Source organism: Lampetra planeri, chromosome 60 (assembly GCF_965212315.1).
Source record: "Lampetra planeri chromosome 60, kcLamPlan1.2.h2, whole genome shotgun sequence".
NCBI lineage: Eukaryota > Metazoa > Chordata > Hyperoartia > Petromyzontiformes > Petromyzontidae > Lampetra > Lampetra planeri.
The window spans coordinates 2,706,160-2,723,793 of NC_136166.1; the positions used below are offsets into that span (position 1 = coordinate 2,706,160).

Here is a 17,634-nt window from a genome sequence, read left to right on the forward strand (position 1 = left end):
CCACCTCTCCCGTCTATATCTCTCGTCTCTATTATCTCTTCTATTGTTTCTCTCTCCCTCGTCCCCACCTCTCTCGTCTCGCTGATCTGATTCACTATCTCGGAGGAGGAGGGCCGCGAGCCCCCATGGGCCACCGCTGGAAGATCCCCCGCTGGAAGACCATTCACCTGACTGGCAGGGGCCGTAGGATACCACCGAAGGTCCACTATTGAGGGCTATGGGAAAATGGCCACAGACGTCAATGGTTCATTCGGCCGAACCGCTATGATCTGGGAAACCACACGGGTTGTTTGTTGTTTTGTGCACAAAACAACAAACAACCCGCATTTACCACGAAGTGGCGGTAACGTCACCACGGCGCTTGTGCCAGGCTATGTGCACTTTAAGGCCACGTGAAGTTTCAAACGCCCGCCGCTAGGAGGTCAAGGGACAGACCCAGATGCCATGGGTTGATTGACTGAGATGAAAGCGCACACAAACACACATCTATCGCATGAACTTCGTTTTTTTTTTATTTGCCGGGCGGTGTGACTATGCACACCGGTAATCCCAGAACTGCGGAGGCGAGGGTTTGGTGGATGAACCCACCGAATTATTGCGAAACTCCCCTCCCTTGGGCATCGAGGAGGAGCCCGCTACCCTGGCACGCCTCGAAGCCGGTACAGCAAAAAAAACAGGGACTCAATCTGCTCCATCCGTATGGGGATAAGAGTGTTTCCCCCTCCCAGCCATCGATTGGCCCACAACACCTTCACACATTGAGTACCGCAGATGCTTGGGCGATGGTTGGCGCCAGCTCACCGCGTGGCTACCTTCGCCGCTCCGGCCTGTGGTTCCTGCTCGTGCCTCGGGGGTCGTCCTCCAAACTCTGCCTCCGAGAGCGGCAAGCGAACACCGATTACTCGGATGATGGCCAACTTTGACGAGAAATAAGTAAAACGCCCGTTTGACCGCCATGCGGCAAACCGGACTAGAAATGCGGCTCTTGAGAGTCGCCGGGCGCCGGGCCACGCGTCGCCGGCTCGTCGCAAGGTCGAGCGGAGAGTGAGAGAGAGAGACGCGCTCGAAGTGCGCGAAGTGTAGCGGTTAGCGCTACGCTGCGCTACGAACACGGCGACCCGGTCAACACCAGCAACGATTATCTGAACCGGTCCTGGGCCACCCCTAGGTCGACTCAGCCTCAAATGACTACCCGGTGTAGCGGTGTGTAGTAAACATCGCCACTGGGGAGACAAAGGCGGCCGGGCGTGGTGCTGGCCACCCACCCCCTCGTGTGCCGTTCCGGCCTTCATAGGTGCTCGCTAACAGCACTTGCCTCAACAGTCTGTTACAGTTTTGATTTGAATCTTGATTTGAAGTTTTCGTGACTGCAGGAATCCATATTCTTTGGTTCTTTCGGTAAAGTCACGTAGGTTACACGGGGGATCTTTTTTTTTCCTTTTGTGTGTGTGTGTGGTGCCCATTTGTTCTCGCTCTTGTCACGAGCAGCAGCTCAATCCCCCCGCCACCTCGCCTGTTCGTTTCGTCGCTTCACAAAATCAATCCCACGCGGGTGATGTTGGCGCACCCCCCCCTCCTCCCGGGGGGTAGGAGGAGGAGGGGGATGACCTTTGACGGCACAGCGCTGCGGGATGCCACCGAAGGTCAACGAGAGACACCGCCCAGTAATTCTAACTTATACGTGCCCGAGTAGAAAAGGTGCCCGTCTGGGTCAATGTTGCTGGCTGTGACACGCGCATTTGTTAAAAAGAACCGAGGAACAACGGAAAGAGACTGGGCACGAGCCGCGGAGCTCGCGGAGTTAGCAATGGTGGTGGTGGCGATGGAGAGCGGTGGTGCAGCGGTTAGCGCTACGCTGCGCTATGAACCTGGCGACCCGGGTTTGATTGCCGCTCACGGCCAACACCGGTGACGATTATCTGAACCGGTCCTGGGTCCCACCTAGGTCGACTCAGCCTCAAATGAGTACCTGGTGCGATGTGTAAACATCGCCACTAGAGAGACAAAGGCGGCCGGGGGTTGTATTGGTCATCCACCCCCTCGTGTGCCGTGCCGGCCTTTATAGGTGCTCGCTAAAATCACTTGCCCCTACAGTCTGTTAAGGCTATACGGGGGATCTTTGTCTTTGATGATGATGGTTTTGGTGATGGTTGTGGTGGTGGTGATGATGGTTATGGTGGTGGTGGTGGTAGAGGTGGTGATGATGGTTGTGGTGGTGATGATGATGGTTGTGGTGGTGGTGGTGATGATGGTTGTGGTGGTGATGATGATGACGGTTGTGGTGGTGGTCGCTGCGTGCCCCTGAATTGCAGCTGACGCGGTAGCGGAGTGGTTGCGCGCCGTGGTTGATGGGAGAGAAGCGTCGCCGTCAACGCGTCGCTGTCACAATCCCTTAGTACAAAATGTACACCGACCACTGCACCCCCCACCACCCCAGACCTTCAGGCCACGCTTCCACCCCCCCGTATGAAAGACGCCGTGCCAACCGATTATGCACAACCCCTGCCAAGTCACATCCCCCCCCCACTCCCCCTCCCCGTGGCCAGAACATTGCTCCCTGGACAGAATCTCCCATCTTCTTCTTCTCCACTCTGCTGTCCGGATACTGAACTGCCTCCCTGATGAACGCATTGTCGGCCAAATCACCGACTCACGTCGCCCAGGCCTTCAAATGCCCCGAGCTCACACACGGGACATCTCTTAACTTCACCCCATGCCTTGTAGGTGAGCCGAGTCTTTGAGCTGCAGCGAACCCAATGGGCCATGCCGCTTTAGATGTACTAATGCCTGACGATGGCTCTTGTTCACAATTGCACCCAATATATATTTTAAAAACAACACATCGGGACGTCGTATTGAATGTCAATGAAGGAGATCGGCTTTGGAAATGGCCCAGCGTATAAGGAGCCGGGGAAACTTGAAAGGCGCTCTGATCGGTTCGAGATGTGCGGAGCGAGCTGATGATTCAACTGACGCTTGCGTGGATTCCAGCCAGCCGCCCATTACGGGACATCTGCGACAAAGAGCTTCATAGCTCATCGGATTCCTCCGGTATAGAATGCAATATTGCGATTCTGAGCGTCAGCGACTGCCTCCTGACACACGGTGGGCGAATGCTTGCTGATAACGGCGTCACCAGAGGGAAGTGAGGGGTCTTTAACGTCCATTATCACAGCAGACGGGTGTGCACTTTGGTAGCGTCTGCGTGAATGTTCGTAGGGCGGTTGTGTCTTCGCTAATCTTCACAGGGAGGGCACTTTCGCCGAGACGACATCGTCAGTGCGTGTGAGGGGGCTGCCACACATTTGAAACCATTGGGAGGGGTTTGACAGCAGCGCGACGATGATTACGACGACGGCGGCGATGGCGGTGAGGTTGCCAAGCCACAACATTTTTACAATCTTGAGGATGACAACTCGCTTCATCAGCCACAAATCTGGCTGCCACAAATCTGGCTGTCGCCTGATGAAGTTAGTTGTAATTACTGGCGAAACGTCGTACTCAGTTTGTGAATGTTGTGGCCTGGCTCTCCAACACACCGGTGTGCTGTACTAGTGACGAATTGTCCACGTTCTGTTTACGTGACAACACTTACTAGTTGGCTGTGTCGGGTGGTGGTGGGTTTTAACGACACATTTATATATTTACGCGATATGACCCCAAACCCCCCCCCCTCTATTATGGATGATATCGGTCGTCAAAGCCTCCCACGTGTTAAACTGCGGCGAGGGTGTTTCCATGGTGCGTGTGTGTGGTTTTTGTTGTAGGGGTGCGCGTGTGGCCCACGGGGCCTGGCCCATGACGAGCACCGCTCCAGTGTAGGGAGATTCGCCTCCTCAACATGCTCGGCCGATTCAGTGGCGGCGATGCATCTGTGGGGGGGGGGGTTGTAGTTGTTGTTGTTTGTCAGTGAGGACCGGGCTGGTGCCATTCGCGGCTCGCGGTCGGTTAATTCTCAAATCAATTCTACGTGACTTTACCGAAAGAACCAAGAAGATGAATCCCTGCAGTCACGAAAGCTTTACATCTAAATTCAATTCGGAGGGGTTCACGAGGCGATTCCTGGATGGCCCTCAAAGCACCGCTCCTGCTGCTGCTGCTCCAGCTGTTCCGACTGCTCCTGCTGCTCCTACTGCTGCTGCTGCTGCTCCAGCTGTTCCGACCGCTCCTGCTGCTGCTGCTGCTGCTGCTCCAGCTGTTCCGACTGCTCCTGCTGCTGCTGCTGCTGCTCCAGCTGTTCCGACCGCTCCTGCTGCTGCTGCTGCTGCTCCAGCTGTTCCGACCGCTCCTGCTGCTGCTGCTGCTGCTCCAGCTGTTCCGACCGCTCCTGCTGCTGCTGCTGCTGCTCCAGCTGTTCCGACCGCTCCTGCTGCTGCTGCTGCTCCAGCTGTTCCGACCGCTCCTGCTGCTGCTGCTGCTGCTGCTCCAGCTGTTCCGACTGCTCCTGCTGCTCCTACTGCTGCTGCTGCTGCTCCAGCTGTTCCGACCGCTCCTGCTGCTGCTGCTGCTCCAGCTGTTCCGACTGCTCCTGCTGCTCCTGCTGCTGCTGCTCCAGCTGTTCCGACTGCTCCTACTGCTGCTGCTGCTCCAGCTGTTCCGACTGCTCCTACTGCTGCTGCTCCAGCTGTTCCGACTGCTCCTACTGCTGCTGCTGCTGCTCCAGCTGTTCCGACTGCTCCTGCTGCTCCTGCTGCTGCTGCTCCAGCTGTTCCGACTGCTCCTACTGCTGCTGCTGCTCCAGCTGTTCCGACTGCTCCTGCTGCTGCTGCTCCAGCTGTTCCGACTGCTCCTGCTGCTGCTGCTCCAGCTGTTCCGACTGCTCCTGCTGCTGCTGCTCCAGCTGTTCCGACTGCTCCTGCTGCTGCTGCTGCTCCAGCTGTTCCGACCGCTCCTGCTGCTGCTGCTCCAGCTGTTCCGACTGCTCCTGCTCCTACTCCTGCTACTGCTCCTGCTGCTGCTGCTGCTCCTGCTGCTGCTGCTCCAGCTGTTCCGACTGCTCCTGCTCCTACTTCTACTGCTCCTGCTGCTGCTGCTCCAGCTGTTCCGACTGCTCCTGCTCCTACTCCTGCTGCTGATGTTGCTGTTGCCCACTTTCTTAAGCCAGGACGGCACGGGGAGGGAGGGGGGGCTGTCCAGGGGCATTCGCTCAGCGTGGAGACGCCACTGATGGCGTGTCGACAACACAGTCAGAATCTTGATTTATACTGGAAGAATCCGATGAGCTGTGAAGCTCTTTTTGTCACAGTAACACTGTTGGGGCCTTACAACAAGAAATATATATGCGTGTGTAATTGGTGACGTTTCTGGCAATAGCCCTTCTTCATTGCACGCCACTGCTGTGATTTCATAACACGTGATGAAGGTCCATTGCCCCGAAACGCCACCGATTATATATTTGTTTTGATTGTAAATTCACCCTCACAGGTGTCATAGACACGCGTGTTGTGTTGTTGGCTGTGCCCAGAGGCGCAGCTTCCTATTGAAACTAGCAGAAGTACCCGGCGTTGCCCAGGTGAAAAATATATTTCTTAATAACCTTACATATATACACAGATGGGCTGCTACCCTTGCCCCCCCCCCCAGCCACCATCTCCTCGGCCGCTGTGCAGTAATATGTACGGCCTATAGTGTGGTGGGGTGTCGAGGCCTAGTACCGTGCAGAGCCTCCGGCCTCGCCTAGATTGCCCACCCAGCTGAGGCTGGGTACTGGGGCCGTTACCCCCCCCCCCCCGCGCTACAATAATACTGTCTAATCGCTATAATTTTATTATCTACCGACCCTATAATAGTAATTGCACACATTGGGGTGGGGGGGGGGAGTGAAGAGGACGTGAAACTTTGATGAATTTACCTCAGAGTCGCGTGTTAATGCGTGCGCATATTTTTAACGGGAATTAAAAATGGCGTCCACCCCGCAGCGAATGCGTCGCTACCCGTTGCCAGGGGCAACCGCCGTGGAAAACCAAACGGACCAATCGTGTCTCGCAAATCCCTCACATTTCGTCCAATGAAACTGCGTATGGTCCGGCGACACACAGACAGACAGACAGATTTGCGATTTTATATATATAGATGACGACGGGGGTTGGGGCAGTGCCGGATTATCCTAGTGTCGTGACTAACTCGGAGACGATAAGACTTGGAGGCACTTCTTTTATTTCACGAGCACCATCGGTGTAATACCCTACGTGGGTACACACTGTTACTGTTGCTAACCTATACATAACACTAACCGTATAGCACTGACAGCGCTGAACCGAGACAGCCAACAACTATCTCGCAGCGCAATATCAAGTGAAGTCGACAGCGACGAGACGACAGCGACGATGGCGACGATCTTGAACAGCACGACGGGGATCCCACTCCAACAACAGCCCCGAGGTCCGTCACAGGGGCCCCTCTTTTACTCTCAGCGTGACCTCGCTCCCCCCTGGCCACGCCTCCTCTCTAGAACCTATTAGCAGGTTCCTGAGGGTTCCCGATGGGCCCCCCTCTGTGGACTTTCCCCGAGATGTCCCCTCTAGTGTCCATCATGGCCTGCTGACTTCAATACTGCCGTACATCGCAGTTCCCATTTTTTGCCAGCAGCCAGCACGAGTAGCCAAAGTAACTGCATAAGTAGTAGCTACGGGCCCCGCACTTTCAAGGTGCTCCGCGCTAAATGCTTTCAAGATATAAATTCCGGTTCAGTGATTCTGCACTTGCTCTATTACTGTAGTACTATACCGCCTTCGATTTGTACGAACGACTGGGTGTTTAAGGTTAGCGATTTGTCGTATTATCTGGCTGTATAGCAAATGAAAAATACAATTACTTTACCATGCAAGTTAAAATTTGTGTTTTCATATTTATGCGTTTTTTTATTTAGAGCCCCTTTAAAACATGCTACAGGCCCCGCACTAGCTTAATCCGGCACTGGCCAGACGGGAAGGCCGCCACCACCGCCGCCGCTGGCCCCCTCCAGCGTTGGGGGGGTCGGGACGCGGCGCGCTAACTACACCACCCCGTAAGAAAAGAAAAAATGAAATGTTACAGAAAACGACAGTGGAATTAGGTCCCACAGGGGGTGAGGAGTAGTGCGCCGTGAGCGTCACCGAGCCACACACTTTGTGTTGATTGGGCCCTGCCTGTTGTTGTGTTGTCATACCTGTCAACTCCTTATCAGTGCCCTACCTTATTACGGACCAATTTAGACCGTATTGGTCACCCCGTGCCCCTTATAATTATCAACGTTCATCCTACAAAGTTACTATACACTACACTACTACACACTACACTACTATACACTACACTATACATACACTTCACTATACACTACACTACTACACACTGCATTACTATACACTACACTTCTATACCATACCTGTCAACGCCTTATCAGTGCCCTACCTTATTGCATTTATATATTTACGCGACCTAACCCAAAAACCTCTATTATGGATTATATCAGACCTTATTGGTCACCGCATGCCCCTTATAAATCTCAACGTTCATCCTTACAAAGTCCCATCGCAAGGGAGAAACACAAACAAATAGACAACAAAGTGTTTTTAATCGCACGGTGTCGGATAATGGGTGATCAACTCACACTACAGAATCAATCAGAGCGAGTCCTCCACAGTGGCAGCGACTCAAAACGGCATCATAGGCGGCATCGTGGTGCCATCTGCTGGCAAGACGTGCTTATGGCTTTCATGGAAACGACTCTCTCCAAAATGGCCTAATTCCACGTGAACATTGAACTTAATGTCATGTTAACATTGACCTAAATGCCACATTAACATTGACCTAAACGGCACATTAACATTGACCTAAATGGCACATTAACGCTGAACTAATTCTAGATTTGAAGCTTTCGTGACTGCAAGGAATCATATTCTTAGGTTTTTTCGGTAAAGTCACGTAGGTAAAACATCAAAATTAATGAAAATAAAATAAAATAAAACAAAAATCACGACGTTTCGGAGGCAACACAAGTCTAAATTCCACATTAACACTGAACTCAATGCCACATTAATATTGAACTAAATGCCACATTAACATTGAACTCAATGCCACATTAATATTTAACGAAATGCCACATTCATATTCGCACTGCTGTCGTCAGATTTCTCATCAAGTCCCACGTTGGATTGATGACGCCACCCTGCTGGGCTCAACACTGCATTATGCCACTCTGTTTGGGACGCCACGGTGGCTAGGAGATGTTAACTACCTCCCTTGGTATGCAGTAGGTCGTGGGTTCGATCCCTACCCTGACGACGCCTGCTGCTGTATATTTGGAGTCTGTGTGTCTCTCTCTCATCATCATCACGGTGGCTCGGAGACGTTAACTACCTCGCCTGGTATGCAGGAGGTCGTGGGTTCGATCCCTACCCTGACGACGCCTGCTGTTGTATATTTGGAGTCTGCGTGTCTCTCTCTCATCATCATCACGGTGGCTCGGAGACGTTAACTACCTCGCCAGGTATGCAGGAGGATCGTGGGTTCGATCCCAACCCTGATGATGCATGCTGCCTATTTGGAGTTTGTGTTTCTTTCTCATCATCACGGTGGCTTGGAGATGTTAACTACCTCGCCTGGTATACAGGAGGATCGTGGGTTCGATCCCGACCCTGACGATGCCTGCTGTATATTTTAAGTGTGTATGTATCTCTCTCATCATCATCACGGTGGCTAGATGTTAACTACTTCGCCTGGTATACAGGAGGTCGTGGGTTCGATCCAGACCCTGACGATGCCTGCTGTATATTTGGAGTCTGCGTGTCTCTATCTCTCTCATCATCACAGTGGCTTGTCGATGTTAACTACCTCGCCAGGTATACAGGAGGTCGTGGGTTCGATCCCGACCCTGATGATGTCTGCTGTCTATTTGGAGTTTGTGTTTCTCTCTCCCCGTGGTCGCGTGGACTTGTCCTCCGGGTTCTCCGGCTTTTCCCTCCACATTTAGAATCAACGACACGAGTTGAGAGTGTTTTGTCTGCTCTCAACTTCCACGTGATAATGATAAGCCAGTTCACTGGGCTATCAATTGTGGCCATGTCGCTTCTGACAAAGAGCTTCGTAGCTCAGAGAGCCTTATCTGGTGAAATACAAATAGTTTACAGAGATATATTCTTGGTTCTTTCGGTCACGTAGAAGGGAAATAATAAAATAATACAAATATAAAACAATTACAATTTTCACGACGTTTCGACTGCAACGCAAGCAATCATCATCAAATGTGAAATCCACAGCAAGAAAATTTGAAGAAAAAAAATTATTGCTGTAGATTTCACACCTGATGATGATTGCTTGTGTTGCAGTCGAAACGTCGTGAGAAATTTTATTGTTTTATATTTGTATTATTTTATTATTTCCCTTCTACGTGACTTTAACGAAAGAACCAAGAATATGAATCCCTGCAGTCACGAAAGCTTTAAATCAAAAGTTTACAGAGATGTTAACTACCTCGCCTGGTATACGGGAGGTCGTGGGTTCGATCCCGACCCTGACGATGCCTGCTGCTCTATATTCGGAGTCTGCGTGTCTCGCTCCCCGTGATCGCGTGGATTTTCTCTCCGGGACCTCCGTTGTTTCCCTCCATATTTAGAATCAACGTCACGCGTTTAGAGCGTTTGCCTGCTGCTATACATTTCCACGTGATGATGATGGTGGTGATGATCGTGATGGTAATGACAAGCCACTACGTTGAGCTCATCGTTTGTGATAGCCAGGTCGGTTCTGAAAAAAAGGCTTGCTGCATAGCAACTCAGTGGGGGGCCTTACCTGGTGAAATAAATAATAGATGGGTTTTTACAAACTCTTTGGTTCTTTCGGTAAAGTCACGAAGGTAAAATAATAATAATGAATCAACAATAATAATAAATAAAACAACCGAAAGAACTAAAGAGTATGGATTCCTGCAGTCAAATCAAGTTTTTGTTTTACACATTTCCCTGCCCACCCCACACGCACGACGCTGAATGGACTCGCCCGTCACGATCACCACCCACCCCCCCACACACTCACACCACATGGACCGGCCCTGCCCCCCCCGGCACGACCTTCAAGGCTCAGCTTAACAACCCAAACAGCCTCGTGCAATTTCCGTGCAATCGCACCCATCGAGGGCAATCGATTGCGTCAGCGCAGACAGCGCCGCGCAAACGCGAAACAAACTCCACACGGCCTGTCGCGCTCACACCGGATGAATCCGATGAGCTCTAAAGCTCTTCATCTCTCTCTCACAGATGTTCAATTGAACCACCACGGGCTCGCAAACACCACCACCACCCCATCGCCAACGCGTCCACCACAACAACAACCTTGCACCACCGCCACCACCGCCAATGTGCGAGGATTTCTGTTGGTCGACGGGCAAGCTGGAGGAGATGGTGGAGCTGTACCGGGGCAGCCCGTGCCTCTACGACGCGCTGCTGCCCGACTACCACGTGAAGTGGAAGAGGCAACGGGCTCTGCGGGAAATGGCGCAACGACTCGGGACCACCGGTACGTGCCCGTCCATAAATGACGTCACGCACCTAGGGGGGGGGGTGGGTGGGGTCAGACATTTGTGACGATGTGTGACGAGGGGGGTGGGGGGGGTGAGGAATGTGACGTCACATGAAAATGCGCAACTTTGAATAAATATAGACAACACGTTCTACTTAATTAAATAGACTTTTTAATAAATGTTTTCTCCTACAACATCAGAGTGCAGCGCCACATTATATAGCCACTACAATGACAATAGTTTAAAGCGATTTGATGCATGTTTTATTTTGGGGGGGGGGGGGGGCAGAGCTCTGTGACATCATATTTGAGGGGGGGGGGGGTCTTGCTTTTTGTGACGCCGTGTGACGAGCGGGGGGGTCAAAAATCGTCCAAAATCGCGTGACGTCATTTATGGACGGCTCCTTAGACGTGTGTTATACAGGGTGCTTCAAAACAAATGTGTAACACGTATACGGGACTGTCGTTTTTAATGGAGGGGGGGGGGAAGAACGGATGATAAATGATACACCGTGACGTGATAACAAATGTATGTTAATATCTTTAAAATAAGTAATGTTTTAAAATACTTTTTTTAAAAAGACGCTTTTATGAAATGTACTAGTAATGGCAGAACTCCACGACTCCAGGAAGTGGCCCCGAAGCTCGCCATAACGTAAGGGGCCGTGGGCAATTATCATCGATCGGACGATCGTTAGTTTTCGTTCTAAGTTGAAAGAGTAACAATCGAAATCGTCAGTTGTGCTTCATTTTAAGTGATTTATGCGATCAGTGATTTTGTGAATTTTTATTTACAAAACTGTACGATGGCAGAGACACTTAAACACAATTTATACCCTTATATTTGTGGTTTTTGGCATAGAGATCTGCTGCAAATTACTATTTTTGGATTATCTGCAATTTTTTTTTATTATCCATGGCCGTTCTCACCGTCATTAGCGCAGATAATCGAGAGTCTACTATAGTAAAATAGTTTTACCACGGCCTCTTGCCACCTAAATGTTCCACTCTCTACAGCTGAAAAAGGGCTGGAACGTTCAGCGACAAAACCTCCAACAATACTCTTAGGTTTTTCGGTAAAGTCACGTAGGTAAAAAATATAATAGAAATAATAATGGAAATAAAATGATAAATCACGACCTTGAGACAGTAAATCTAGTTGTGACGGTCCCACCTGATGACGGAGACTTGTGTTGCCTCCGAAACGTCGTGATTTATTATTATTATTTATATTATTATTATTATTTAAATTATTTATTATTTATTTTTCCCCTCCGTGACCTTACCGAAAAACCTAAGAGTATGAATCCTTGCAGTCACGAAAGCTTCGAATCTAGAACCTCCAACAATATTTTTCTTGACCAGTCTATAGACAATGTTTTCCCTGTTACTCTTTTTTTGTCTTGACAGAGGACGAAGTCTCGAGAAAAATCAGAAACCTCCGCACAGTCTACTCTAAGAAGAAGAGAGAGGGAAAAAGCAGGCGCGGCGGAGACGCCGGCTGCGACGCGTCCAGGCAGACCTGGTGGCTACTGCCGCGTCTGGAATTCCTTGACGATTTTGTCTGCCCCAAGAAGACCATCTCCAATGTCTCCTCCTCCTCCAGCTTGCAGGTATGACACGCGCACGTTCTCTCCATCGTGCCGAAAGGGGTGGTTGTAACTGCATGTGAACCGGTTGGGCGATGTGTAGCCACTTATCATCGTTGTAATTCCACTGCTGGATGACGGCCTTCCCAAGCCACTGTCGCGCGATGTAATAATCCGCCTGTGTGCGACCGACGTGTGATGTGACGATTCATCGCGCACCCTGCTACACGAGCTAACATCACCTTCCACGGTGATTGCCATATTGGCAGTGCCAGTCGCCTGTAACGAGATGGACATCGTAGGTAAGGCTTAGGTACAACTACTCCTTACCTTAACCCCAATCACAAACCTTAAAATCATGATCCAAACGTGTAATCCCAAACGCTAGCCCTACCCTTCCTTCAATTTAGAACCCCAACCATTAACCTTAACCCGTAAATGCTAACCACGATAACCCGCCAAACCCTATAACCCCATGCAAAATGAAAAGCGGCATCCCAGGAGGAATTGTGATTGCACGAAAAATATCATCTCCACTCGGGACAGGAATCTGTGGGGACAGCAGTCACTTACAATAGTTACATGTGACTGCTGCGTAGGTTATCGCGGCTCTGCTGTGACGCTCTCCATGTGTTTTTGGGTTGTACCACGTGCTGTTGTTGAATACAGTAGTCCCTCGATTGACAGCGACATCGGTTCACGGTTTTTCGGTGAACGTTTTGCCTCCCATAGAGGACCCCCGTGGTTTCGACTGACGTTAACATTTTTGACTAACAGTAGCGTGTTTACGTTATGCACGCGGGCACCAATTTCGTAAGAAGGGGCTAAACCATACCCTCAGCAAATCAGCGACGCCCATCCCTGAGCAGTTTAGACTTCGACTGGCTTTGTTTACATTACGTTTCATGTCTTTGTGGTAGTGGAAAAACATCTCGCAGACTCGGTGATTCTTTTACTTACTTTTCAAATTATAAGTGAATTCTATAAACAGTTATTCCGATAAACGGCATTTTTCGTGGAATGGGTTAAAAAAACCTTAATTGAGGGACTGCTGCAGTTGAGTTTTATATCACGGTGTCGTGCATGAAAATTGCATCTCACAATGGCTGAGGAACCAGAGGCTAGCCATAAGGCAGCCAGGCAGTGAGCTGGCACCCACAGTTGCCCAAACTCTGCGGTCCTCTATAGATTACGATGTTTTCAGCCAATTAATCAATGTCCATACATGTGGTAACTGAAAGAATCTCCCAGCCCTTGGAGCGAGACGTCAAACCTCAAAATCTGCTCGATGTGGTACAGCTCAAATCGTACGTCGGAGAGTGGCACATGAACGCTATTGCTGTGTATGTTTTTCCCAATCGCTGGCCACTGCGGTGAATTCAATGTTCCCCTCGCAGGTGGAACGCGTCGACGACCAGAGCAGTCATGACGGGGGGGAGCAGAAACGGGACAGGGATGGAGCTGACCCACCAACCCCTTCCGCAAACATCACGGACATCACACACTCCATGGACACCTCCACGCACAGCCCTGAATGTACACCCCGGAGGCCACAATTTCCAAAGCCGAGGTGCAGAGACAAAGGGAACGCCGTCGCAGCAGGAGGCAGTCAGCTGATGGAATCGGCCATGAGATGCGTGGAGGCGCACTCCGCCCGGCTGATGAAGGAGGACGACGAACACGATGTGTTTGGTCGCTTCGTCGCCAACGAGCTCCGCTCCCTGCCGGACACTGAGCGCAGGCGTTTGAAATACAAACTCCTTGCTGCACTTCGAGATGCGCAGTCCCCCGCAGCACCGCGGATAAGTGCCTCCTACGCGGGGCACGCCGCCAACGCGACCCGGTCACCCACACCGAGCTCACCGTGAATATCGTCATCCTCGTCGTCATTGGCCACGACCAATCCACTGCTGGATGATAGGCCTCCCCCCCCCCCCCCCACAAGCTCTCGCCATCTCTCACCAGTCCGCGATGCGCACGATGGCAGCAAATATATTCAGGAGCTCGATGCCAGATGTCGAGGTCTGTTCGCCACGAGAGGTTTTCAGGAGGGGTTTGTGGTTTTGCTGTTCCTCCTCCGTTGAAGGAACGCAGAATACAATGGTTTATCTTGTAGCCACGACCGCACTCCCGTGGCTTGTCTTTCATTCTCCATCCATGAAGGAGATGTGTGCATTGGCCTGTTGATGTCGTGATGCGGTTCATGTTGCCATCGGTGTCTTCCAGGAATGTCAAATCCAGGAGGTGCGTGATGTTTGGGTCTCGAATGAGGAGGTGTTTATTCTGGACGTCCGCGTTGTTCCACTCTGTTCGCCAGCGGTATACCAGGAGAGGATAACATCATGCCACCATGGCGCTCCTTAAATAAATGAAAATGAATAAATTATCTTATGTCTATATATTAATCACACTCAGCTAGTTGGGCTCATTGTCAACCGAGTTTGTGTTATTGCTCCTGTTTAACGTTCACAGTTTTACCGTTTGAAATGGGCTGCAATGTTCAGTTCTCCATTTGCCATTAGTGTTGTGAATGAAGATGCATTGTTGCACATGAAGACATTTATCTTGTGCGTGTATGTGTTTAAATGCACTGTCTGATCTATTCTCAGAGGCATCTTTGCACGGAACGGAAGAGTGGTTCAGTGGGAAGTCGCTCATTCTACTCTGCCTGTCCCCTATCATACCGTGTCAGCCCATACTGTTTACCTGTATTCTTGTACAGGGAAATTGAGTTTTCAGGTCCATACGGCATACAGCCGTTTAAATACAGGCAAAAAAAGGTATTTGTGTTTCCCCCATGTGACGGGACTTTGTAGGATGAACGTTGAGATTTATAAGGGCACAGGGTGACCAACAAGGTCTGTATTGGTCTGAAATAAGGTATGACCTATGGTCTAGCCCAGTGTTCTTCACTAATTTTCAGAGGAGGGGTGGCGACTTTCACTGATAAGACATCAGCAGTGTCAGGGGTTCGCCACATTTGAAACCATTGGGGGTTTGTGACAGCAGAACGATGATGATGATGGGGGTGTTTCCACTATGTGTATGGGAGGGGGGGGGGGGTGGCGCACGTCAGGGGCCGCACTAAAAGCCACCAGGGGCCGCCAGTGGCCTGTGGGCCTTGCGATGAGGAACTTCTGTTAAGATGTTCAAACACCAAAAAGAGAGGGTAAAACCTATTCTTATTTTTCATACTTTGATACTGGCAAAAAAAGGTCCCATGATATAGCTGCTCACCCCGAGCTATGAATGCCCTCATAGTGCATTGGCTTTGTACTGTTCGTCTTTGGCGTTCTCTGGTCTGACACTGGTGGTGTGACTAGGCCCTAAAGAAGGCTGCTGTCTCTGGTATAGGCCAATCAGTTTAACAGACGATGCCAAATATTATCAGTGCATGTTTATTTGAATGTTTTTGCCACAAGTACGCCTCCATAATACAGGTTTTTTGGGTTAGATCGCGTAAATATATAAATGTGTCATTAAACCCGCCGCCATCCGACACAGCCAATTTGTCACGTAAACAGAGCGTGGCAATTCGTCACTAGTACAGCACACCGGTGTGTTGGAGAGCTAAGGCGGGTTTAACGACATTTATACGATCTAACCCAAAAAACTATTATGGATATTGGTCGCGAAAGCCGACGTGTTAAACCATCTTAATGCCTTTTGTATTGCCAGAAAGGGTAAACCCTATTATTTTTCATACTTTTGTAGAGACACAGTTAGATGTCTCTGTGCAGTCCCTCCAGAAAAACGCGATTATGCGATCGCAAGATTTCACGCAAAATCAGCCAAAGTCCGCATATTTATGCGGGGGGCGCGTTTTTTCAAATACGCCGCACTTTCGCCGCATAAATTGCAGATTTCCGCGCGCAAAAAATGCGGGCTTGCATGATTTCATAATCCCCGCATTTTCGTTGCAAAAAGTCACATATATCTTAGCAGAAAGTTGAAAAATGTTGCGTTTACTTCACACAAGCGCAGCCATTTCCCCTGTTGCCATGGGAACGTTATGAAGTGACGTCACTCATTACGCGACATCATTGAAAAGCTGCAAACTCCGCGATGCCAATGAAACCATGATGAAGCCCGCAAATCTTTCTCATTTGCCAACAAACATAAGCGCAAAAGACCGCGCAAAGCAGTTCCCCAGTGTGTTACATGACAGTGGGGGCAAATTATTTAGCATAGCTAGCTCTGTAAAACAGGAAGCACACATTTTATTTTTTAATATTTTATTTATTCATTTTTACAGAAGTTGTAGCATATTCATTTTGTAAAGCTACAGAACTTGTTCGACTCAATGTTTTGTAAGTTTGAGCCATCTGTTTGTTAAGGTCTGAAATAAAACAAGATGAGAACTTAAATATTCCCAGCACTTTCTGTGATGTAGTATGCTTGCTTATCATAGGAAGTAATAAGAAATGACTCTTTACATTAAAGTAGTAGCCTAGTGAATAGGGTGTTGGGGGAATCACTTTTTTTTCTCTTTTTCATCAAACCGCAGTTTTTTCAAGTTCCCGCAATTTTTGCAAGTTCCCGCAATTTAATCGCATAAAATTGCATAAATATCCCGCATATTCCATCGCATTTTTTAAGAAAACGTGCCGCATAATCAACGATTTTTGCCCGCAACAATCACCAAAAAACTCCGCGTTTTTCTGGAGGGACTGTCTGTGGGTCGCGCCAGCCACAGTGCTGGAGGAGCGCCGAGCGCCGGGTGCCTCGATTGGACGAGCTAAGGGCACGTGACCGGAAGCGGTGCCTCGATTGGAGGCGTTAAGGACACGTGGCCGGAAGCGGTGCCTCGATTGGAGGAGTTAAGGACACGTGGCCGGAAGCGGGGTGCGCTGGCCTTGATACAGAAAGGGGTGGGGCCGGGACCAAGAGATAAAGGGGGAGCGCCGGGGGATTCGGGGCTCGTTTCGGGGATCAAGCTAGCTAACACACACGCACATAGTGAGCAGCCTAGGACAAGTTAGCCACACATAGCAACAGAATCCGGTGTACAGTGAATTGTTTAATAAACGCGTTGTCTCCTACAGCAGTGTGTGTGCGCCTCAGTCGACATACTGCACTAAACTGGCGTCAGAAGTGGTTTGTTAGTTAGGTGTAGCTAGCTTACGTAAAGACTTAGCAATTGTGCTCACTAGGCGACGAGCGCTCACCCAGTCGTCTTTGGATGACGATGAAGAGGGCGAGTTGATCCCGCAAGCCCCAGTGATGGAGGGTGGCGAAGTGTGGAGGCCGGCGTGGCAGCAGGAACCGGAATTCATCTCACCGCCACCGCCAAGGAAGGAACGCCGTTGCTGCTCTCGCAGCTGCCTTGCTGGAGGAGGACGATGCGTGGGAAACAGGTGTGGCGTGGGATGTGTGGGAGCCCACCAATTCTCCTGACGCCCGCACTGCTTTCACCGTCGCCCGGCGAACATGCGACGACTGCGAGACGCCGGCGACGCGGCCACGGAGCACTGTGGCCGTTTCCCGCACGCTCAAGAGGTGGGGGGCGAGGGGTGGCCCAAACGCCCCGTGCAGTTGACGGCCCTGGGCC

At 50.4% G+C, this 17,634-nt stretch overlaps 1 protein-coding gene across 1 annotated transcript; it reads left to right on the top strand.

The window, feature by feature from the left end:
- The first annotated feature begins 10,047 nt into the window (after positions 1 to 10,047).
- LOC144736261 (uncharacterized) lies at positions 10,048 to 17,125 on the top strand. The gene is made up of 3 exons (XM_078618886.1): positions 10,048 to 10,491; positions 11,905 to 12,107; positions 13,481 to 17,125. Exons 1-3 carry the CDS (start codon positions 10,332 to 10,334, stop codon positions 13,949 to 13,951), a joined length of 834 nt encoding a protein of 277 aa, XP_078475012.1. The 5' UTR covers positions 10,048 to 10,331; the 3' UTR covers positions 13,952 to 17,125.
- Positions 17,126 to 17,634: the final 509 nt, after the last annotated feature.